This window comes from Podarcis tiliguerta (genome assembly GCF_965153285.1).
Source record: "Podarcis tiliguerta genome assembly, chromosome: 17".
Lineage (NCBI taxonomy): Eukaryota > Metazoa > Chordata > Lepidosauria > Squamata > Lacertidae > Podarcis > Podarcis tiliguerta.
Genome location: NC_139550.1, coordinates 21,167,132 through 21,184,057, shown reverse-complemented (window position 1 = coordinate 21,184,057; position 16,926 = coordinate 21,167,132). Strand labels below are relative to the sequence as shown.

Sequence of the window (16,926 nt, the reverse complement as noted above, 5' to 3'; positions counted from 1 at the left end):
CAGCATGAGTTTGACCAAACTGCGGGAGGCAGTGGAAGACAGGAATGCCTGGTGTGCTCTGGTTCATGGGTCACGAAGAGTCGGACATGACTTAACAACAAGAAGAATTGAGTTCCGGTGAGTTCCAGCTGAAAAAAAAATCCCTGGTGTTTCCACACCCCATTGCAGGCATGTGTGCATGTATTTATTTATTTACTTGTATGCACAAAATTGTATATATATTTTTTAATGAGATATACATTTTCCAGTCTACCAGAATCGTGTGTATGTCCTGCCTGACCTCTCCAGTAGGTCCACTGTCCCTGAATTCTGGAAGCCTGAGGTTCATAGACTCACGGAAACCAATGGACCTCAGTTAGCCATGCCAATTAATTTTGCCGAGTCTACTCTGAGTAGGAGTAGCATTGCTACAACCATTTATCCCCTTTTCTCAATGAAAAGTCCCTTTTTGCTTTAAAAGGGAACTATATCAAAAGCCTAGTTCTTGGAGAAAGTGAACAATCTTTTTTGGAAGAAAAACCCAAACCCTAGACCAACATATTGGGTTAAGGAACTAGATCCACCAGCGGAAGGATTTCTCATGCAACAGAACTTCACCCCCTCCCCTCTGTCTGCCCCCTAAATCTGTTTGAGGGGTTCCAACACGCCAGACCAGATTGCGGTGGCTCAGCAGGGGAGGAGAGCTGGGAAGCCCCTTTGTAAGCCTTGCTCCCACAGGATGTTTTAGTTAAATATTGCTGCTATAAATATTGCTCCAATCTGGACTTGCGTCATCCTTCATTACTTCATCAAAACCCTGGATTCCTTGTAAGAAGCAGCAGACATCTTACTAGGAAATTTCTTAGCATCAGGGAAGCTTGAAGCATTTGGGACTTTTCAGTTTGGATAAAATGTGAGTGATGGCATGATAGAAGTTTGTAAACGTTGCCTTTTGGCATGGCATAATCAGATAGGAAAAGTCCCGTGTCTGCCCCCCCTCCCTGGCAGGAGGAGCTGCCGGGGCAATGGCCCCCAGCACATATTTTAAGGGGACACTGCGCATTTGGCTCCACACGCCATCCTGCCAGCCCTCCGCTGCTTTGCAAGGCTGAGATCTGACCGGAATGATTCACCGGGCGAAATCACCAGATCCCAGCCTCACAAAGTGGCACAGGGCCAGCAGGGCAGCTTAAGAAGGATGCAACAGCCATGCACCCTTCGATCCTAGCATCACCCTTGCTTTGTGCGGCTGGGATCGAAGGCTGCGTGGCTGTTGTGTCCTCCTCACCCTCCCCGTGGGCGTCAGGGGGATCTGCCTGCAAAGGGCTGCCTTGGCTGGCCGGGGGCCCCCTGCGCAGCGTGGCCCCACTTGGCTCCAGGGGGGTGCCCCGGTGGTGTCGGTGGCAAGGGCTGGTCTGGTGCGGTGGGCTTCATTCACCCTCCATGCCTGTCCCAGTGCATACACGCACCTGCCCCGGGTGCAGTGGCGAAGCGTGGGTTGTCAGCACCCGGGGCAAGGCAAGTAATTTGCGCCCCCTAACCCGTGGATTTGCGCCCCCTAACCCCCAGATGTTGCGCCCGATGCGGCCGGCCCCCCCTGCACCCCCCACGGTACGCCACTGCCCGGGTGCCAGCAAACCACACTACACCACTGCTTCTCTCATAACACTGTAACTGAAGCTGAATGTTGGAAGATTCAGGCTAGATAAAAGGAAGTAGGTCTTCATGCAACACACCATTAGAACCAGCTGGGGTGGCTTTAAAGGGGAATTGGACAAATTAATGGAGGGCCAGTGGCTACTAGTGTCATTGGTTCTGCTCTGCCACCACGTGCAGAGGCTTTAATGCTTTTGAATGCCAGCAGCTGGAAACCACAGGAGAAGAGTGCTCTTAATAATAATAATAATAATAATAATAATTTATTATTTATACCCCGCCCTTCCCAATTCAAAAACTGAGCTCACAGCAGCTGACAACAAATTTAAAACACTTAATTATAAAAGCAGCATAAAATACAGTATAAAAACATGAATAACAATAAATATCAAAAATAAATTTAGGGGAAATAAGCATTAGATATTCCCCAGGGCTAGCTGGCTGAATTGGTCCCACTTGGGCCAATGAGGAGGCCAGGGGAGAATTAGCTGTGCGGGTCTCAGAGCAGATAACCTTCATAAAAAGGGAGGGGGAGGGAAGAGAAAGGAAATAAAAAATCAGGCTGAATTCAAATTAAAGGCCAGGCGGAATAGCTCTGTCTTACAGGCCCGATGGAAGGAGGTTAAATCCTGAAGGGCCCTAATCTCATGGGACAGAGCATTCCACCAGGTCGGAGCCATCACTGAGAAGGCCCTGGCCCTGGTGGAGGATAGTCTGACTTCCTTAGGGCCCAGGACCTCTAAACTATGGTTATTCATGGACCCTCTGCGGGGCATACCAGGAGAGGTGGGCCCGTAAATATGAGGTCTTGAATCCTGCTTGCTGGTTTCCCACAGGCCCTGTGAGGAGGAAGCTGGACTAGATGGGCCATTGACCTGACCCAGCAGGCTCTTCTTATATTCTTGCTTAAGGAGCATGGCGTCAATCCAACAAATAGATTTCCATCAAGTGGATTGTGGGAGACACCCTTCTCTCGCACATCTTTTCTCACGCCAATCGCTCTTGCCTTCCTCCCCATGCACCAAGTGCTGCAAGATCACAAAGAAGCGTCCTTGTTAGCCGGACTGCGGTTCTCTTGAATTCTTTCCCATGGGAGAATGATCAAAGACAAGACGACGGAGACTGAATGATTCCAAGAATGGTATTTGCATTTCCCAAGACTAAACCAAACAAAAACAGCAACGCTCAGAATGCCCCGGGTTTTAAAACTGTACAATATCTGATGGCTAGATTTGTAGGTGCCAGTGGCGTAGCGTGGGGGGTGCAGGGGGGGGGCGGCCGCACCGGGCGCAACATCTGGGGCGCGCGCGCTTGCACTCGCAGCTCTCTGCCCCCTGCTAAAATTCACGGTTAGGGGGCGCAAATTACTTGCCTTGCCCCGGGTGCTGACAACCCACGCTACGCCACTGGTAGGTGCCAGTGCTTGCAACCTAATCTTATGCCTTTTCCTTGAAGGACTCCCTCCCCCCACTCCCCAATTTTAATAAATTAAATATGTCCCTCTTTATCGATTTTCCAAATGCAGATAAACACTTGAGATGAGAAGATCTCAGAAGCAGGTAATTTTTATTCAACCAGATTTGTATGATGCACAGCTTCTAGATCAGGGGTCAACAACCTTTTTCAGCCCTGGGCCAGTCCACCGTCCCTCAGACCATGTGGTGGGCCGGGACTATATGGGGGGGGGGGAATGAACAAATTCCTATGCCCCACAAATAACCCAGAGATGCATTTTAAATAAAAGGACACATTCTACTCATGTAAAAACACCAGGCAGGCCCCACAAATAACCCAGAGGTATGTTTTAAATAAAAGGACACATTCTACTCATGTAAAAATATGCTGATTCCCGGACCGTCCACGGGCTGGATTGAGAAGGCGATTGGGCCGGATCTGGCCCCCAGGCCTTAGTTTGCCTACCCCTGTTCTAGATACATACATGTCTGTGCTGATAGTCTGAAACAACGTCACAATGTAATACTGTCCAAAGGAAGAACTGTATGGGAGCGGCTGGTTCCCTAGTCCAGACGGCTGGGAGGTGGCCGGCTCTTGATGGGGTTACACTCCCTCTGAAAGAGCAGTCACCTAGCTTGGGTATACCTCCAGAGCAATCACTGTTACTTGAGGTTCAAGTGGCCTTAGTGGCATGGAGTGCCTTCCATCAGCTTCGGCTGGTGGCCCAGCTGTGCCCCGCTCTGGACAGGGATAGCCTAATTCAGTCATCTATGATCTGGTAACCTCTAGGTTAGATTACTGCAACACGCAGGGCTGCCTCTGAAGACAGTTCAGAAACTTCAGCTGGTGCAGAATTCAGCAGCCAGGTTGGTTACTGGGGTAAGACAACTTGAACATATTACATCAATCCTGGTCTAACTGCACGGGCTTCCAGTTAGATTCCGGGCCCAATTCAGAGTGCTGTTTTTCACCTAGGTAAAGGTAAAGGTACCCCTGCCCTTACGGGCCAGTCTTGACAAACTCTAGGGTTGTGCGCCCATCTCACTCTATAGGCCGGGTGCCAGCGCTGTCCGGAGACACTTCCTGGTCACGTGGCCAGCGTGACATCGCTGCTCTGGCGAGCCAGAGCCGCACACGGAAACGCCATTTACCTTCCCGCTAGTAAGCGGTCCCTATTTATCTACTTGCACCCGGGAGTGCTTTTGAACTGCTAGGTTGGCAGGTGCTGGGACCGAACAACGGGAGCGCACCCCGTTGCGGGGATTCGAACTGCCAACCTTTTGATCGGCAAGCCCTAGGCGCTGAGGCTTTTACCCACAGCGCCACCCGCGTCCCACGTTTTTTTTCTTTTTCCCACCTATAGAGCCTTAAATAGCTGGTGATCACAATACTTTAAGGACTGCCTCTGCTCAAACGAACTGACCCAGACTCTGCAATCATCATCTGAGGCCCTTCTTTGTGTGCCTCCTCCATGAGAGGGTCAGAGGCTGACAACACGAGAACGGGGCCTTTTCTGTGGTGGCTCTCCATTTGTGGAATGCTCTCCCCAAGGAGGCTCATTTGGCATCTTCATTATGTATCTTTAGGTGCCAGGCAAAAATGTTTCTGTTCTCCCAGGCCATCGGCTGATTAGCATTCTATGTCCTTTTAAATGTTTTGGTTGTAGTTTTAGGTTGTGAACCTCGCTGTGATCTTCAGAAGATTGGTGGTATACAAAATAAAATAACAATAACAACAACAACAATAAATATCCCTGGTAGCACAAGGATGGAAGACTGAAGAAATCCCAACTAAAGAATCATGGCAAGAAAAATTGACGGACTATGCAGAACTGGCAAAACTGACATATAAGCTACGGGACAAGGATAACTGTGACTTTAAGGATGAATTGGAACCTTTCACAAAGTATTTGAAGACGCAACAAAGCGAACTGGACTCCTTGGCAGGTTTTGAATAAACATTCACAATTTTTTTTACTGATAATAATTAGCTAAACAGTTTGAAGATCTACACAACTCTGTAACATGCAGAAAATAGCGTTATTGGAGAAACCAAAGACTGGAACTGAGGGAACTCAGGGGGTGGGGTGGGAGGATGGGTTCTGTGGGGGGTGGGAGGAAAAATGGGGGGGGGAGAATAAGGACATGTTTTTGGAAAATATGTTTTGTTATAACTTTTAATAAATAAATAAAATAATAATATCAATAATAATAAATATCCCTTCCCCCTCTCCCCTACCATCCCTTTACCCTCATGTGTCATGTCTATAATCCCAAGGGCAAGGATTGTCCTTACTGCTGACTTCTGTAAATTTCTCTGGGAGTAATTTTGGCTAAGAATGAGTAGGGTTTACTCTTTAAAATGCTTTAAATAAAGGATGGTGCCTGGGTGTCAAAACAAGGCTAAACTTTAAAAATGTGGCATTCGGGAGCCTCTCATTTCCCCCGTTTCACATGTGAACATTTCCCTGAAAGCCAGAATCTGGTATGGAAATTACATTTTTAGAAACAGCAAGAGCATTTTCCAATGCATCCCCCCCCCCCATCACTTTTCAAACTGCAAACACCCACTTTTTAATTTTTTTAAGTGGGTTTGTTGTGCTAGGGTGACAAAGCACTTTAATATACTTTCAATGTGCAAAGCTAATGTTCTGGCATGGGCTTGAACTCCTTTTGCAGGGAGCCCTGGGATGTAAAAGCAAATATCCAACTGCTTTTTGAGTCAGCTGCAATGTCTGCTTTGAACCACATTTTATTCTCAAAAGTACATCAAGCCCTGTAGCTCCCCCTTGTGTTTGTTTTTTAATTTACATTGAAGCACCACACACGTTTTAAAATACTGTGGTACCTTGGTTTACGAACTTAATCCGTTCCTGAAGTCCGTTCTTAAACCAAATCCATTCTTAAACCGAGGTGTGCTTTCCCTAACGAGGCCTCCCGCCGCTGGTGCCCTTCCACCATTTGGTTTCTGTTTGTAGACCGAGGTAAAGTTCGCAAACCAGAACACTACTTCTGGTTTTGCAGAGTTCGTAAACCAAATACAGTGGTACCTCGGGTTACAGACGCTTCAGGTTACAGACGCCTGTTTGAATTGTACGCAGGCTCCCTCGGCCAATAAAGCGAGATGAGCGCCACAACCTGAGTCATCCGCGACTGGACCTAATGGTCAGGGGTCCCTTTACCCTTTACTACAAAACACATGAACTCACAAAAGTTTGATTTCTAACATGAAAAAATGTCTTTAGATGCAGATATTGTCAAACCTATTATGCTTCTGCGGGTACCTGTATTTGACTAGTTGTTAAGAATTTTCTTTATAGAACCAATTAACTAATAAATGAGCAATCATATTTCCATTAAAGGAGATCAGAGGTCAAGTGTGAGATGGACTTCAGACTGCAAGGGAGTTTTAAAAAATGTTCCTTAAGCTAAAAGCAAACAACAGGGCTACAGCTGCTCTTAAGCACGTATTAGTGTTTCAATTTCATTTCTAGTTCTCAATCAAGAATGAAACTGATTTCCCTCAAGAAAATGACCGGCAATGGTTTGTTTGGGAGGGAGAAGTGTTTACAGAGTCCTGAGTGCACATGTTGGGAATCCACTGGTCTCTAGTTCAGTATTACCTTACCTTTCCCGCCCCGACCTGGCCACAGTGATCCATGCGATGGTCACCTCCAGGCTTGACTACTGTAATTTGCTCTACACAGGGCTGCCCTGAAGCTGTCCCAGAACTCCAGCAGGTGCAGAATGCAGCAGCGAGGCTCCTCACGGGGTCTCTGCCATGGGAGCATATTCACCCAGGGCTTTTCCAGCTGCATTGGCTCCCGGTGGAGTACAGGATCAGATTTAAGGTGCTGGTTTTGACCTTTAAAGCCCTTCATGGCCTAGAACCCTCGTACCTACGGGACCGCCTCTCCCGGTATGCCCCACAGAGAGCCACAAGGTCGATAAATAGCAACACCCTAGTGGTCCTGGGCCCTAAGGAAGTTAGATTAGCTTCAACCAGAGCCAGGGCCTTTTCAACACTGGCTCCGGCCTGGTGGAACGCTCTGCCTCATAAGACCAGTGCCCTGCAGGATCTGATTTCTTTCCGCAGGGCCTGTAAGACAGAGCTGTTCCGCCTGGCCTTTGGCTTGGAGCCAATTTGATTCCCTCCCTCTCTTTCTTTTTCCTTTCTCCTCCTGTGGTGAGGCTGCATTTTAATATTTTAATGTTTCAGTATTTTAATTGTTGTATTTTAATCTTGTTTTTAAGTTGTATTCATTCAACTTGTTTTTATTATTGCTTGTTAGCCGTCCTGAGCCCGGCGTTGGCTGGGGATGGCGCGGTATAAAAATTATTATTATTATTATTACTTACATTTATGTTTTGAATTATGAAGATTTATATTTGCGATAAAAGAAGATACATACAGAGAGAAGATGGACAGAAGGGAAAGGGACATGTGTGGGAGACAGCTTAAAATGGCACCGTATTTTTCGCTCTATAAGACGCACTGGACCACAAGACGCACCTAGTTTTTAGATGGGGAAATCAAGAAAAAAAATATTATTCCCCCCCCAGCCCCAAAGAGCAGCGGACAGCCTGTCCGCTTCTCCCAGAACTTCTCAGGGCTGCGGGGGAAGCTGTCTTGGCTTCTGCCATAGCCGCGCAACCTCTCCAGCTTGGAGCTAAACCTAAAGAAGCGTGGCTAAAGAAGCCAAGGCAGTGAGCGCGATCCATCCTGCTCGCTGCCTTGGATTCCTCTTTAGCCTTGTGCAACCTCTCCCAGCTGGATGGATCGCGCTCGCTGCCTTTATTTAGAAGATTTAGAAGATATCTGAAGATATTTAGAAGATATCTGAAGGCAGCTCTGTATAGGTAAGTTATCTAATGTTTAATGGGTGGCATATAAATAAATTTATTATTATTATTATTATTATTATTATTAAATAGGACGTCCCTATTTTCATGGGGAAAATGTTGAAGGCCATGATAAAAAATTATTTAAAAAAAGAAAAGGAATTATATGAACCGAATCCAGCTATCGACCTTCCTTTATGAACCCACCACCAGCGACCCTCCGCCTGCCCGCTCAGCCGCTCCGGGCAGAGACACGTCGCGTTTCCTCCACCGCTCAGAACAGGAAGCCAGGAGCGCGCGCGTTCCAGCCCCATCCTTCCAGCGGCGCTCTTTCTCTCTATGGCCGCCTCGCGACTCCCCCGTAGACGCCACTTCCGGCTCCTCCCCTTCCCCAGCGCCTAAACCAATAGCGACGCCTTTAGTGTGTCTCCGCTTTCCTCTCCCCCCATCCCCCGCGCCCGCCCGCCCTCTCCTATCCCCAGCGGGGTTGCCGAGTCGTTCCGACGGAGGGCTGCCGACGCTTGTGCGCGTGCGCGTTCGCCTCTTCTCCCTCCCTCCCACCCGCCGGCATATTCCGGCGACCAGACGCCTTGACGCGGCTGAGGAGAAGAGATGGCGGCGCCGGCGGAGGGAGCCTTGGCGGGGAGAGCGAGCGAGGGCTCCCGGGGGGAGGCTGAGGCGACGCCGCGAGGGCTCCGTCCTGAGCTGTAACGGCCCTTTCCCCGCGACCCGGCCCAGCGGAGAGGAGGGAGCCCCTTCTTCCGAGCCGCCCCCCTCAGTCTCTTCCCAGCGCCCCTCAGGCGGGGATTATGCGCGGCTCCTCCTCCGCGGATCCTCCGCAGGCCGCGCGGGGCAGAGTCTCCCTAGCCCGAGGAGGCCCATGAGGGGAAAGCTCCTGGCTCCGGCCTGCTAGTGCCTCGCCGGGACAGGCGGCCTCCTGCCTGCCTGCCTGCCTGCCTGCTCGCCAGCCATGTATTTCCTGAGCGGGTGGCCGAAGAGGCTCCTGTGCCCCGCCGAGGCCAGGGAGCCCCCGCTCCGCATCCAGGCCGACCCGCAGCGGACTCTGTTCGCCGTCTTGTCCCGCTCCCAGCTCGGCATCTGGTACAACAGGGTGAGTAGGAGGAAACCCTCGCTGGGCCGTCGCCCGCTTCAATAATTATTATTATTATTATTATTATTACCTGGGCGGCTTCCAGCAGAATATAAAAACATAATAAAATGCAGCGGCGTAGCAACCCCCGCCGGCGCCTGGGGTTGGAGGTTTAAATAAGACAAACAACTGTCTGACTTTTAAAAGACATCTGAAGGCAGCCCTCTTTAGGGAAGTTTTTGAATGTTTGATGTGTTTTTAATATTCTGTTGGGAGCCGCCCAGAGTGTCTGGGGAAACCCAGCCAGATGGGTGGGGTATAAATAATATTTATTAATTATTATCATTATTATTTTAGATGCTTCAAAGTGGTCAAGCTCTTTTTAGGAGATGCCTAGGACCGCCTACCACAGGCTTCCTCAAACTCAGCCCTCCAGATGTTTTTGGCCTTCAGCTCCCATGATCCTTAGCTAGCAGGAGCAGTGGTCAGGGATGATGGGAATTGTAGTCTCAAAACATCTGGAGGGCTGAGTTTGAGGAAGCCTGACCAACCAATTCCCATGCAGCTCCAATGCTCCCCACCCCCGGTGACACTCGGATGCCCTGCAGGCCCCCCCTCTTGGCAACCAGCATTCCCCCCGTGGCGCCCAGTCCACCCCACCCCCCATTGTAAAACGTCTAACATTGAAAACTTCCAGATCCAGGGCTGCCTTCAGGTGTCTTTTAAAAGTTGTGTAGTTCTTTATCTCCTTGACATGGGATGGGAGGGCACTCCACATGGAGGGTGCATATGAAACATAACTGATAGACTTCTACAGGATGGGGTATTAGTGTGTGGAAACAGTCCAGATCCAAGAATCCCCAAGCATGCACCTCCAGATGGTGATGTCAGGCATCATCCTCACTTAGTCGTAAGTGGTCAATAGCTAGGTGCAAAATGTGCCTGGCAAATTTTGAACACTGGTTTGACTGAGCTCAATGAGATCAGAGGGCTATGGTTTTAATGGGTTTGACCCTAAGCTTAAAAGCCTGACTTCAAAATCCCTACACAGTCGGGTTTTTAATGTGTGACTTCGGTTAGAGCTTCTGTTCTTTGACATCAAATTTGGAAATGATTGGCCTACTTCACAGTTGTTTCATGTTAACTTGCCTTAGTAAAGGGAATGCCAGCAAGACTTATGGCGAATACATAGTATCATTTTGTTGTGCGGTCTTTTGAACGATCAGGGCAGGGTCACCTAAATTCAGGGATGCCTCCCAATCGTTCTCCTCGCCTTCTTGCCTGCAGCCTTCAGATTGATTGATTTCCAGGGGCTCGTTACTTACTAAATAACTCTGAAAATATGAGAAAGTTGGGTTTGAATGATGCTTATTTATAGGGGCAGTGCCCCACAGTTTTGATTGTCTGGTTCTCTTGTAGGTTAATTAGTTGCTGAAGCTAAAGTCCCTATTTTTTCAAATACTCATTTCAGTTTAAAATGTTGGCACATCTGATCTATTTTTCAGTTCTATCTTCTGCTGTACTATAGCAATGATTCAGGTACATGTAAATTAATATTTCCAATAATATGTCCACTAAACTTTTAAAAGAAACAGTGGATAACATTAAATGCAGCCTATACCTACATTCTGACCCCAAATGATCATTGCTCTTTCATGATTTCTACACATATACAGTGTGAAAATCCACAAAGACCAATTTTGGTCATACACCTTAAGTCTGAATGTTCAGTTTTTACACAGGTTTCTATTCAGGAAGAGTCAAGTACCATTCATTAGATCTGGAAAAACATACTTTATTTCAATTTTACACAGTGTGTCTGTACCTTTCAAGCACAGCTTGGCAATGACAGTTCTGCTGACAATAGTTACCTACCAGCTTCTCCATATGGCAGGGAACCGGAACTGGAACTAACTGCTAATCTGATCAGCTCTGATCAGATTTAAGGTGGTCCAGTGATCATGGATGATGGAAGTTTTAACTGAACAATTTGGAGGGTCACAGGTTTTCTGTCTCTGCCATATGGTGTTCATGCTTTAGCAAAATGCTCTAGAGTTGAAATTTCAAAGGCTGCAGGGAAATGTGTTTGCCCCCTCTAGTTTAGACGTTGATAGGATACTAAAATCAAACTCCAATCTGTTGCTTTAAGTTGGTCAAAGCATCTTTTATCAATTTTAAAAATGGCAATAAAGGAAAGCAAGTTTCAGATGCTAGTGAATTGCTTAGCTTCTAGTTCAGCTGGTGCCTAATACCTATGATGCAATGTTTTACAGTGTCCCTTTGTCACCTGTGATGACTTCAAGTAGGTCGGCTTCAGTCTTTCTCTCTGTGTGATGTTGTCATATTTCAAAACCTTTAACACGTTTATGACCAAAGTCCTAATGCCAATAATTTGTGATAGTATTATTTACTTGGAACATAACTGCAAAGCTTTATTGTTCTCACTGCTCCATTAAAAAAAAAGGATATTGTAGATCTGGAAAAGTGGCAGAAAGGGGCAATAAAAATGAAGATGATTAGATAACCTTTGTGACTTTTTAGTTTAATTAAAGATAGCTCTGGGGCCTCATGAGAGTTTATTAAAATTACAGCAAGGGGAGAGAGTTTCTCCTCCTGGCACAAATAATAGAACTTGGGGTAACCCAGTGAAGTTAGTTAACGGTAGGTTATGGATGGGCAAAAAGAAGTGCTCCTTCATTCCTGTTGTAAGTGCCGTATTTTTCGCCCTGTAAGACGCACCAGACCACAAGACGCACCTAGTTTTTGGAGGAGGAAAACAAGAAAAAATATATTCTGAATCTCAGAAGCCAGAACAGCAAGAGGGATCGCTACGCATTGAAAGCAGCAATCTCTCTTGCTGTTCTGGCTTCTGGGATAGCTGCGCAGCCTGCATTCGCTCCATAAGACGCACACATATTTCCCCTTACTTTTTAGGAGGGAAAAAGTGAGTCTTATAGAGCAAAAAATACTGTAATTGGAATTCACTGCCACAACATGTAGTGATGGCCAGCAGCTTAGACGACTTTAAGTAGGTTAGGGTACAGTACTGTACACAATTAACCTGAGAATAAGCCCTGTTGAACGCAGTAGGATTTACTAATGGGTAAACAAGCTTACTATTATGTTGCAAAATGTTTCAGTGGTCTGTCAATATCTGTTAGTTATGACAGTTGAATGTGACTTCCATTCACACGCAGTGTATACCCTTAATCCCCAAGTTTTGGGGGACAAACAGGCTTATAACTTCCAAAGTACAGTGGTACCTCAGGTTACATACGCTTCAGGTTACAGACTCCGCTAACCCAGAAATATTACCTTGGGTTAAGAACTTTGCTTCAGGATGAGAACAGAAATCGTGCGATGGCAGCGGCATGGCGGCAGCAGGAGGCCGTTAGCTAAAGTGGTGCTTCAAGTTAAGAACAGTTTCAGGTTAAGAACAGACTCCCAGAACGAATTAAATTCTACAGGTACCACTGTAGACAATTATCATGATGCTGTGTTGTGAGAGTCGTTATGTGCACAGGGATTGAGGGATACTGAGAGGGGAGAGTGCCTGTTTTAAACAATGGCAGATGTTTCAGTAGGGCAAAGTGACACAGAGGGAGAAATGACAGTTTGAGTGCAGCAAGAAAGGAATTTGGAAAGGTTATGTTGTGCTGGGTTTTTGGTGTTGTCTTTTGTGTTGTACCCATCTCTGCTATTTTTCCTTGTTAAAACTGGCTTGTTTGTTTGCAGTTGTTTAAAGACACCATTTTCCTCTCAGTTTCCCTCCCACTTTAACTTCTGTCGTTCTTTAAAATAGCAATTTCTCCCCTTTCTGCTTGTCTCCCTCCTCACTGTACTCAAACTTATTCTATTTCTGTTTCCTCATATGAGAGAGATAAAGGATGTAGAGGCCTCAATTGTTCCCAAGTACCGTCACACAATGTATTTCACTCCTGGTACCATGTGTGCTATCTTCAACATGAAGTTCCAAGTTCAGTGTAGTAATTTAGTACAGGTATTTCATCAGCAGGCAAACACCTGTAGATGTACAACATCCATCAACCAAAATAACCTCCTTTAACTGAACAAGCTACATTATGGGCTTGCTTTTAAGATTCTGTTCTCCTTAAAGGTACTGTGACATACATACATTACCGGATATGTATACAAAGGGGGTTACATAATAGAGAGAAGCTATGGAAGTGGGGGCGATCTGTGGGCAGAGTTGAGAAGTGTAAGGAAGGGCTAGGAAAAAGGGGATAAATGTGAAAATGGAGGTGCAAAAGAGGTTGCTAAAAGGAGAGAGTAGGGGGCATGGAAATAGGGTTGAACGTGAAACCAGGGGCATTGAAAAGTCTGCAGAATAGGAGGCCATGGTGGCTTCATAATGGGATGGAGGGGTAAAGGGTGCTTTGTAGTTGCAACATGAGAGAGGAGGAAATTGCAGGAAGTTACCACAGGGTGCTTTATGTGCAAGGGAGGGGGATGCACAAAAAGAGGGAAAGGAAAAGTGGCTTCAAAAATGGGGTTGGGAGAGTGAAAAGTGATCTTAGTGGCATAGGAAAAAGTCTGGGTGGTTAATGTGGGGGAATGGCTGAGGGGGGTGGCAATGGAGCGAGCAGGGATGCAGTCCCTAGTAAAATGCATATACAGTGGTACCTCAGGTTACATATGCTTCAGGTTACATACGCTTCAGGTTACAGACTCCGCTAACCCAGAAATAGTGCTTCAGGTTAAGAACTTTGCTTCAGGATGAGAACAGAAATCGGGCTCCAGCGGCGCGGCGGCAGCAGAAGGCCCCATTAGCTAAAGTGGTGCTTCAGGTTAAGAACAGTTTCAGGTTAAGTACGGACCTCCAGAACGAATTAAGTACTTAACATGAGGTACCACTGTACTCATAAAAATGTATGATTCTTCCCTGCATCCTATCATTTTACTTCACTAGTGGAAGAGTTCAAACTGGTCTTTAACTACCAGTGAAGGAAAGAATAGACCAGGGACGTCCAACTCTCAAGAGACTGCAATCTACTCCGGGAATTAAAAACTGGTAGTGATCTACCCATTTGGGGGAGTAGGGGTTGGAACCCAAATTTGTGGAGCTTTTTTAGGGGGGCAAGCCAAAGTTGTTGAGCTTTTTTAGGGGGGCCCTTAGTTCTGCTGCATTTTCGGAGGGCACAGCATAAATCGCTAACTAAACAATAAAACGAAACTGCTGCTCTTGTCTCGCATCCAAAATGGCGTTTAGGTGGGCCTTTGTCTACGGCGACACTCCTGCTCTGTGCTGCCCTCCGGTCGGGCTGTTGCGGGAAAGCAGAGAACGGGTGCAATGAGCACTCTACCACCGCCCGATCGCATGGGTAGACCGGCATGGCCGGGGATTCGCGAAGCCTCCTGCCAGACTGAACCTGACCCAGCCTGCTGGCAGGGGCTTCCAGGACGCCAGCATATCAGGACACCAGTGCTGGCAGCCGAGCAACAACCGACTCTAGCCAGGTCACAGCAGCACGTGTGTGGGTGCTCCCCCCCCCCAATCGACCAAGATCGACTGCTATCACCTGGTGATCGACCTGTTGATCACGGTCGACGGGTTGGACATCCCTGGAATAGACAAACAGGACTGCAGTGGTTTCAAATCAGGAAGTTAATATTGCAAATTTCCTGTCTCCGTTTCATGGTTGTGGCAGCCCTGTTTTCTCAGTCCTTTCCCTCTCCTATCAGGTTGCGGTGAGCTTCTGCTAGATGATATTTTGATACCTGAATTTATTCTTCTAAACTCCACAGTAATACAGTGTGCTAGTGGGGCCTTTTTATTTTCTCTGACTTTTAGAACAGCTTTTTAGAGATTTTTTTAGAGATGACGTTTTATAGCATTGAGGGTTCCACAGGGTCTCTTATTTGGAATTCTGACATTTAAAAATCTTTGCTGTTTGAAGATTTCTGCTGTATTTGATTTATTCTCAGTTGCCCAATATATGTTTATTATTTTTATGTAAATTTTTAAAATGAAATTTTTATTTATTGTATGCAACCTCAAGAAATTGCTTATGGGCAGCATATAAGTATAATAAATCCACTATATATTTTGAAAAGTTGTTCATATGTTTGCTATGCATTTGGACAGCTTTAAAGATACTGTAACCAAATTCTGCATGATGGCTTCTGGGATAAAGGAGCAGGCTTTCATCTGTTTGGTACAGTTGGACACCATATTGAATTATGATGCCAGACTGCACAGATTACTTTAATGGCTTTCAAAACTGCACTGATTTTTTGGTTTCCCAGAATTCCAGAGGAGGACTGGTTATGAGGCTGGTAGAAAATAATAAACAAGATTGAAACTGCAATAACATGTGCAAGTAATAGTTATCCTGATAATCAGGGCATGCAAATGCTCTTAATTTCAGCTTTGAAGTGCATGTAAATTATGACTCCCTTATCCTTGATTCATACTGTTACTTTAAATATGTTTGAAGCATAGCTGTGAGTTTTCTTTTACTTTTTATTTTTCTGTTGTGAATTGCGCTATGCACAGCTATGTGAGGATCAAAAGCTACAATGCTCCAGACTTGGATGAATCTCAGATATTGCAACATAAGTGTACATTTGAAGGAATCTTTATCATGCAAGTGTTACCTTGTGGTGATTTTGTCATTCTTACATGCAAATGAGCACCAGGTTTTAGAGCAGAATTAATGTTTGCCAGCAGTAGCTTCTCTTTTCATTTTAGCTCCTCTTAGGGGGCATGCCTGTGCTTGCGGGATATTAAAATTTGCTAGGTTTTAGTTTAGAGGACTGTAATGGGGAAAGTAGAAATTTGTTCAGTTGGGTTTGAAAAGAGTATTACTTTAGCAATTTGAAAACGACACTAATCCATATATTTCTTGAATGCTTTGGTATCAAGTTCTTGTCATGATACTCTTCATCTTGATTCAAACATCAATAGAGAAAGAAAAGCATGACCTTGGAATATGTATTATTTATTCACAAGGCTGCCTAACAATATGAGCCTGGTACATAACCTACAACACCCTCAAACTATTTTGGGAGGGCAGTTTAAAACCTATTGTGGGTATTCTTATGAGTACTTTATAGAGTTGGAGTTTAGTGGGCATGAGCTCAAACTGTTACCCGTCTACATTAAGAGTAAAATTCAGATATTGGGCAGGCAGACTTTCCCTTTCTCTCCTTCCCACTCTCTCTCTCACACACACACCCAGCAGATTTGGGATGCTTGTAAGGCGCTAAGAGGGGAAGAGAGGATGGGGAAGTCTGCTCGCAAGCACGCATACACAATTATGATTTATTTATTACATGCCCTTCACCCTAAGGTCACAGGGGAGGTAACAGCATTAAAACACAACACTTAAGGTGGAACAGAGAGACAAAGCTGAGTGTCATCTGCGTATTGACGATGCTTCACTCCAAATCTCTTGGTGACTGATCCTAGGAGCTTCATATAGATGTTAAATAGCAAGGGGAGCAAGATGGAAACCTGTGGGACACGACAGGAAAACTCCCATGGTGCTGAACAGTAGCTTCCCATGACTGCTTTCTGGAAATGATCCTGGAAGTAGAACAGTGCCCCAATCCCTACCTCCCTGAGATGCCTCAGAAGCATATTGTTGTCAACAGTATCAAAAGCCACTGCGAGATCAAAGAGAACAAGAAGGGTTGCCCTCCCCCTATCTCTCTTCTGATAAACGTCATCAACCAGAGAAACCAAGGCAATTTCAGTGCCATAACCAGATCTGAAGCCACACTTGAATCTGTCCAAGTAACCAGCTTCTGAGAAGCATCCCTGAAGCTGGACCACCACCACCTTCTCAAGTACCTTGTCCAGAAAGGAGATATTTGCCACTGGACAATAGTTATTTAACAGCTCTGGGGCCATCTCCTTCAAGGCAAATGGTATCTTCCCCC

At 46.2% G+C, this 16,926-nt stretch overlaps 1 protein-coding gene across 2 annotated transcripts in view; it reads left to right on the top strand.

The window, feature by feature from the left end:
• The first annotated feature begins 8,405 nt into the window (after positions 1-8,405).
• RIC1 (RIC1 homolog, RAB6A GEF complex partner 1) overlaps positions 8,406-16,926 on the top strand; it is a 44,132-nt gene continuing 35,611 nt past the window's right edge. The window contains exon 1 of one of the 2 annotated variants that reach the window (XM_083419442.1): positions 8,406-9,042. In XM_083419442.1, the coding sequence (XP_083275568.1) occupies positions 8,902-9,042 (141 nt within the window). In that variant the 5' untranslated portion in view covers positions 8,406-8,901. The remainder of the gene's footprint in view (positions 9,043-16,926) is intronic. The other variant, XM_083419443.1, reaches the window with a different exon arrangement.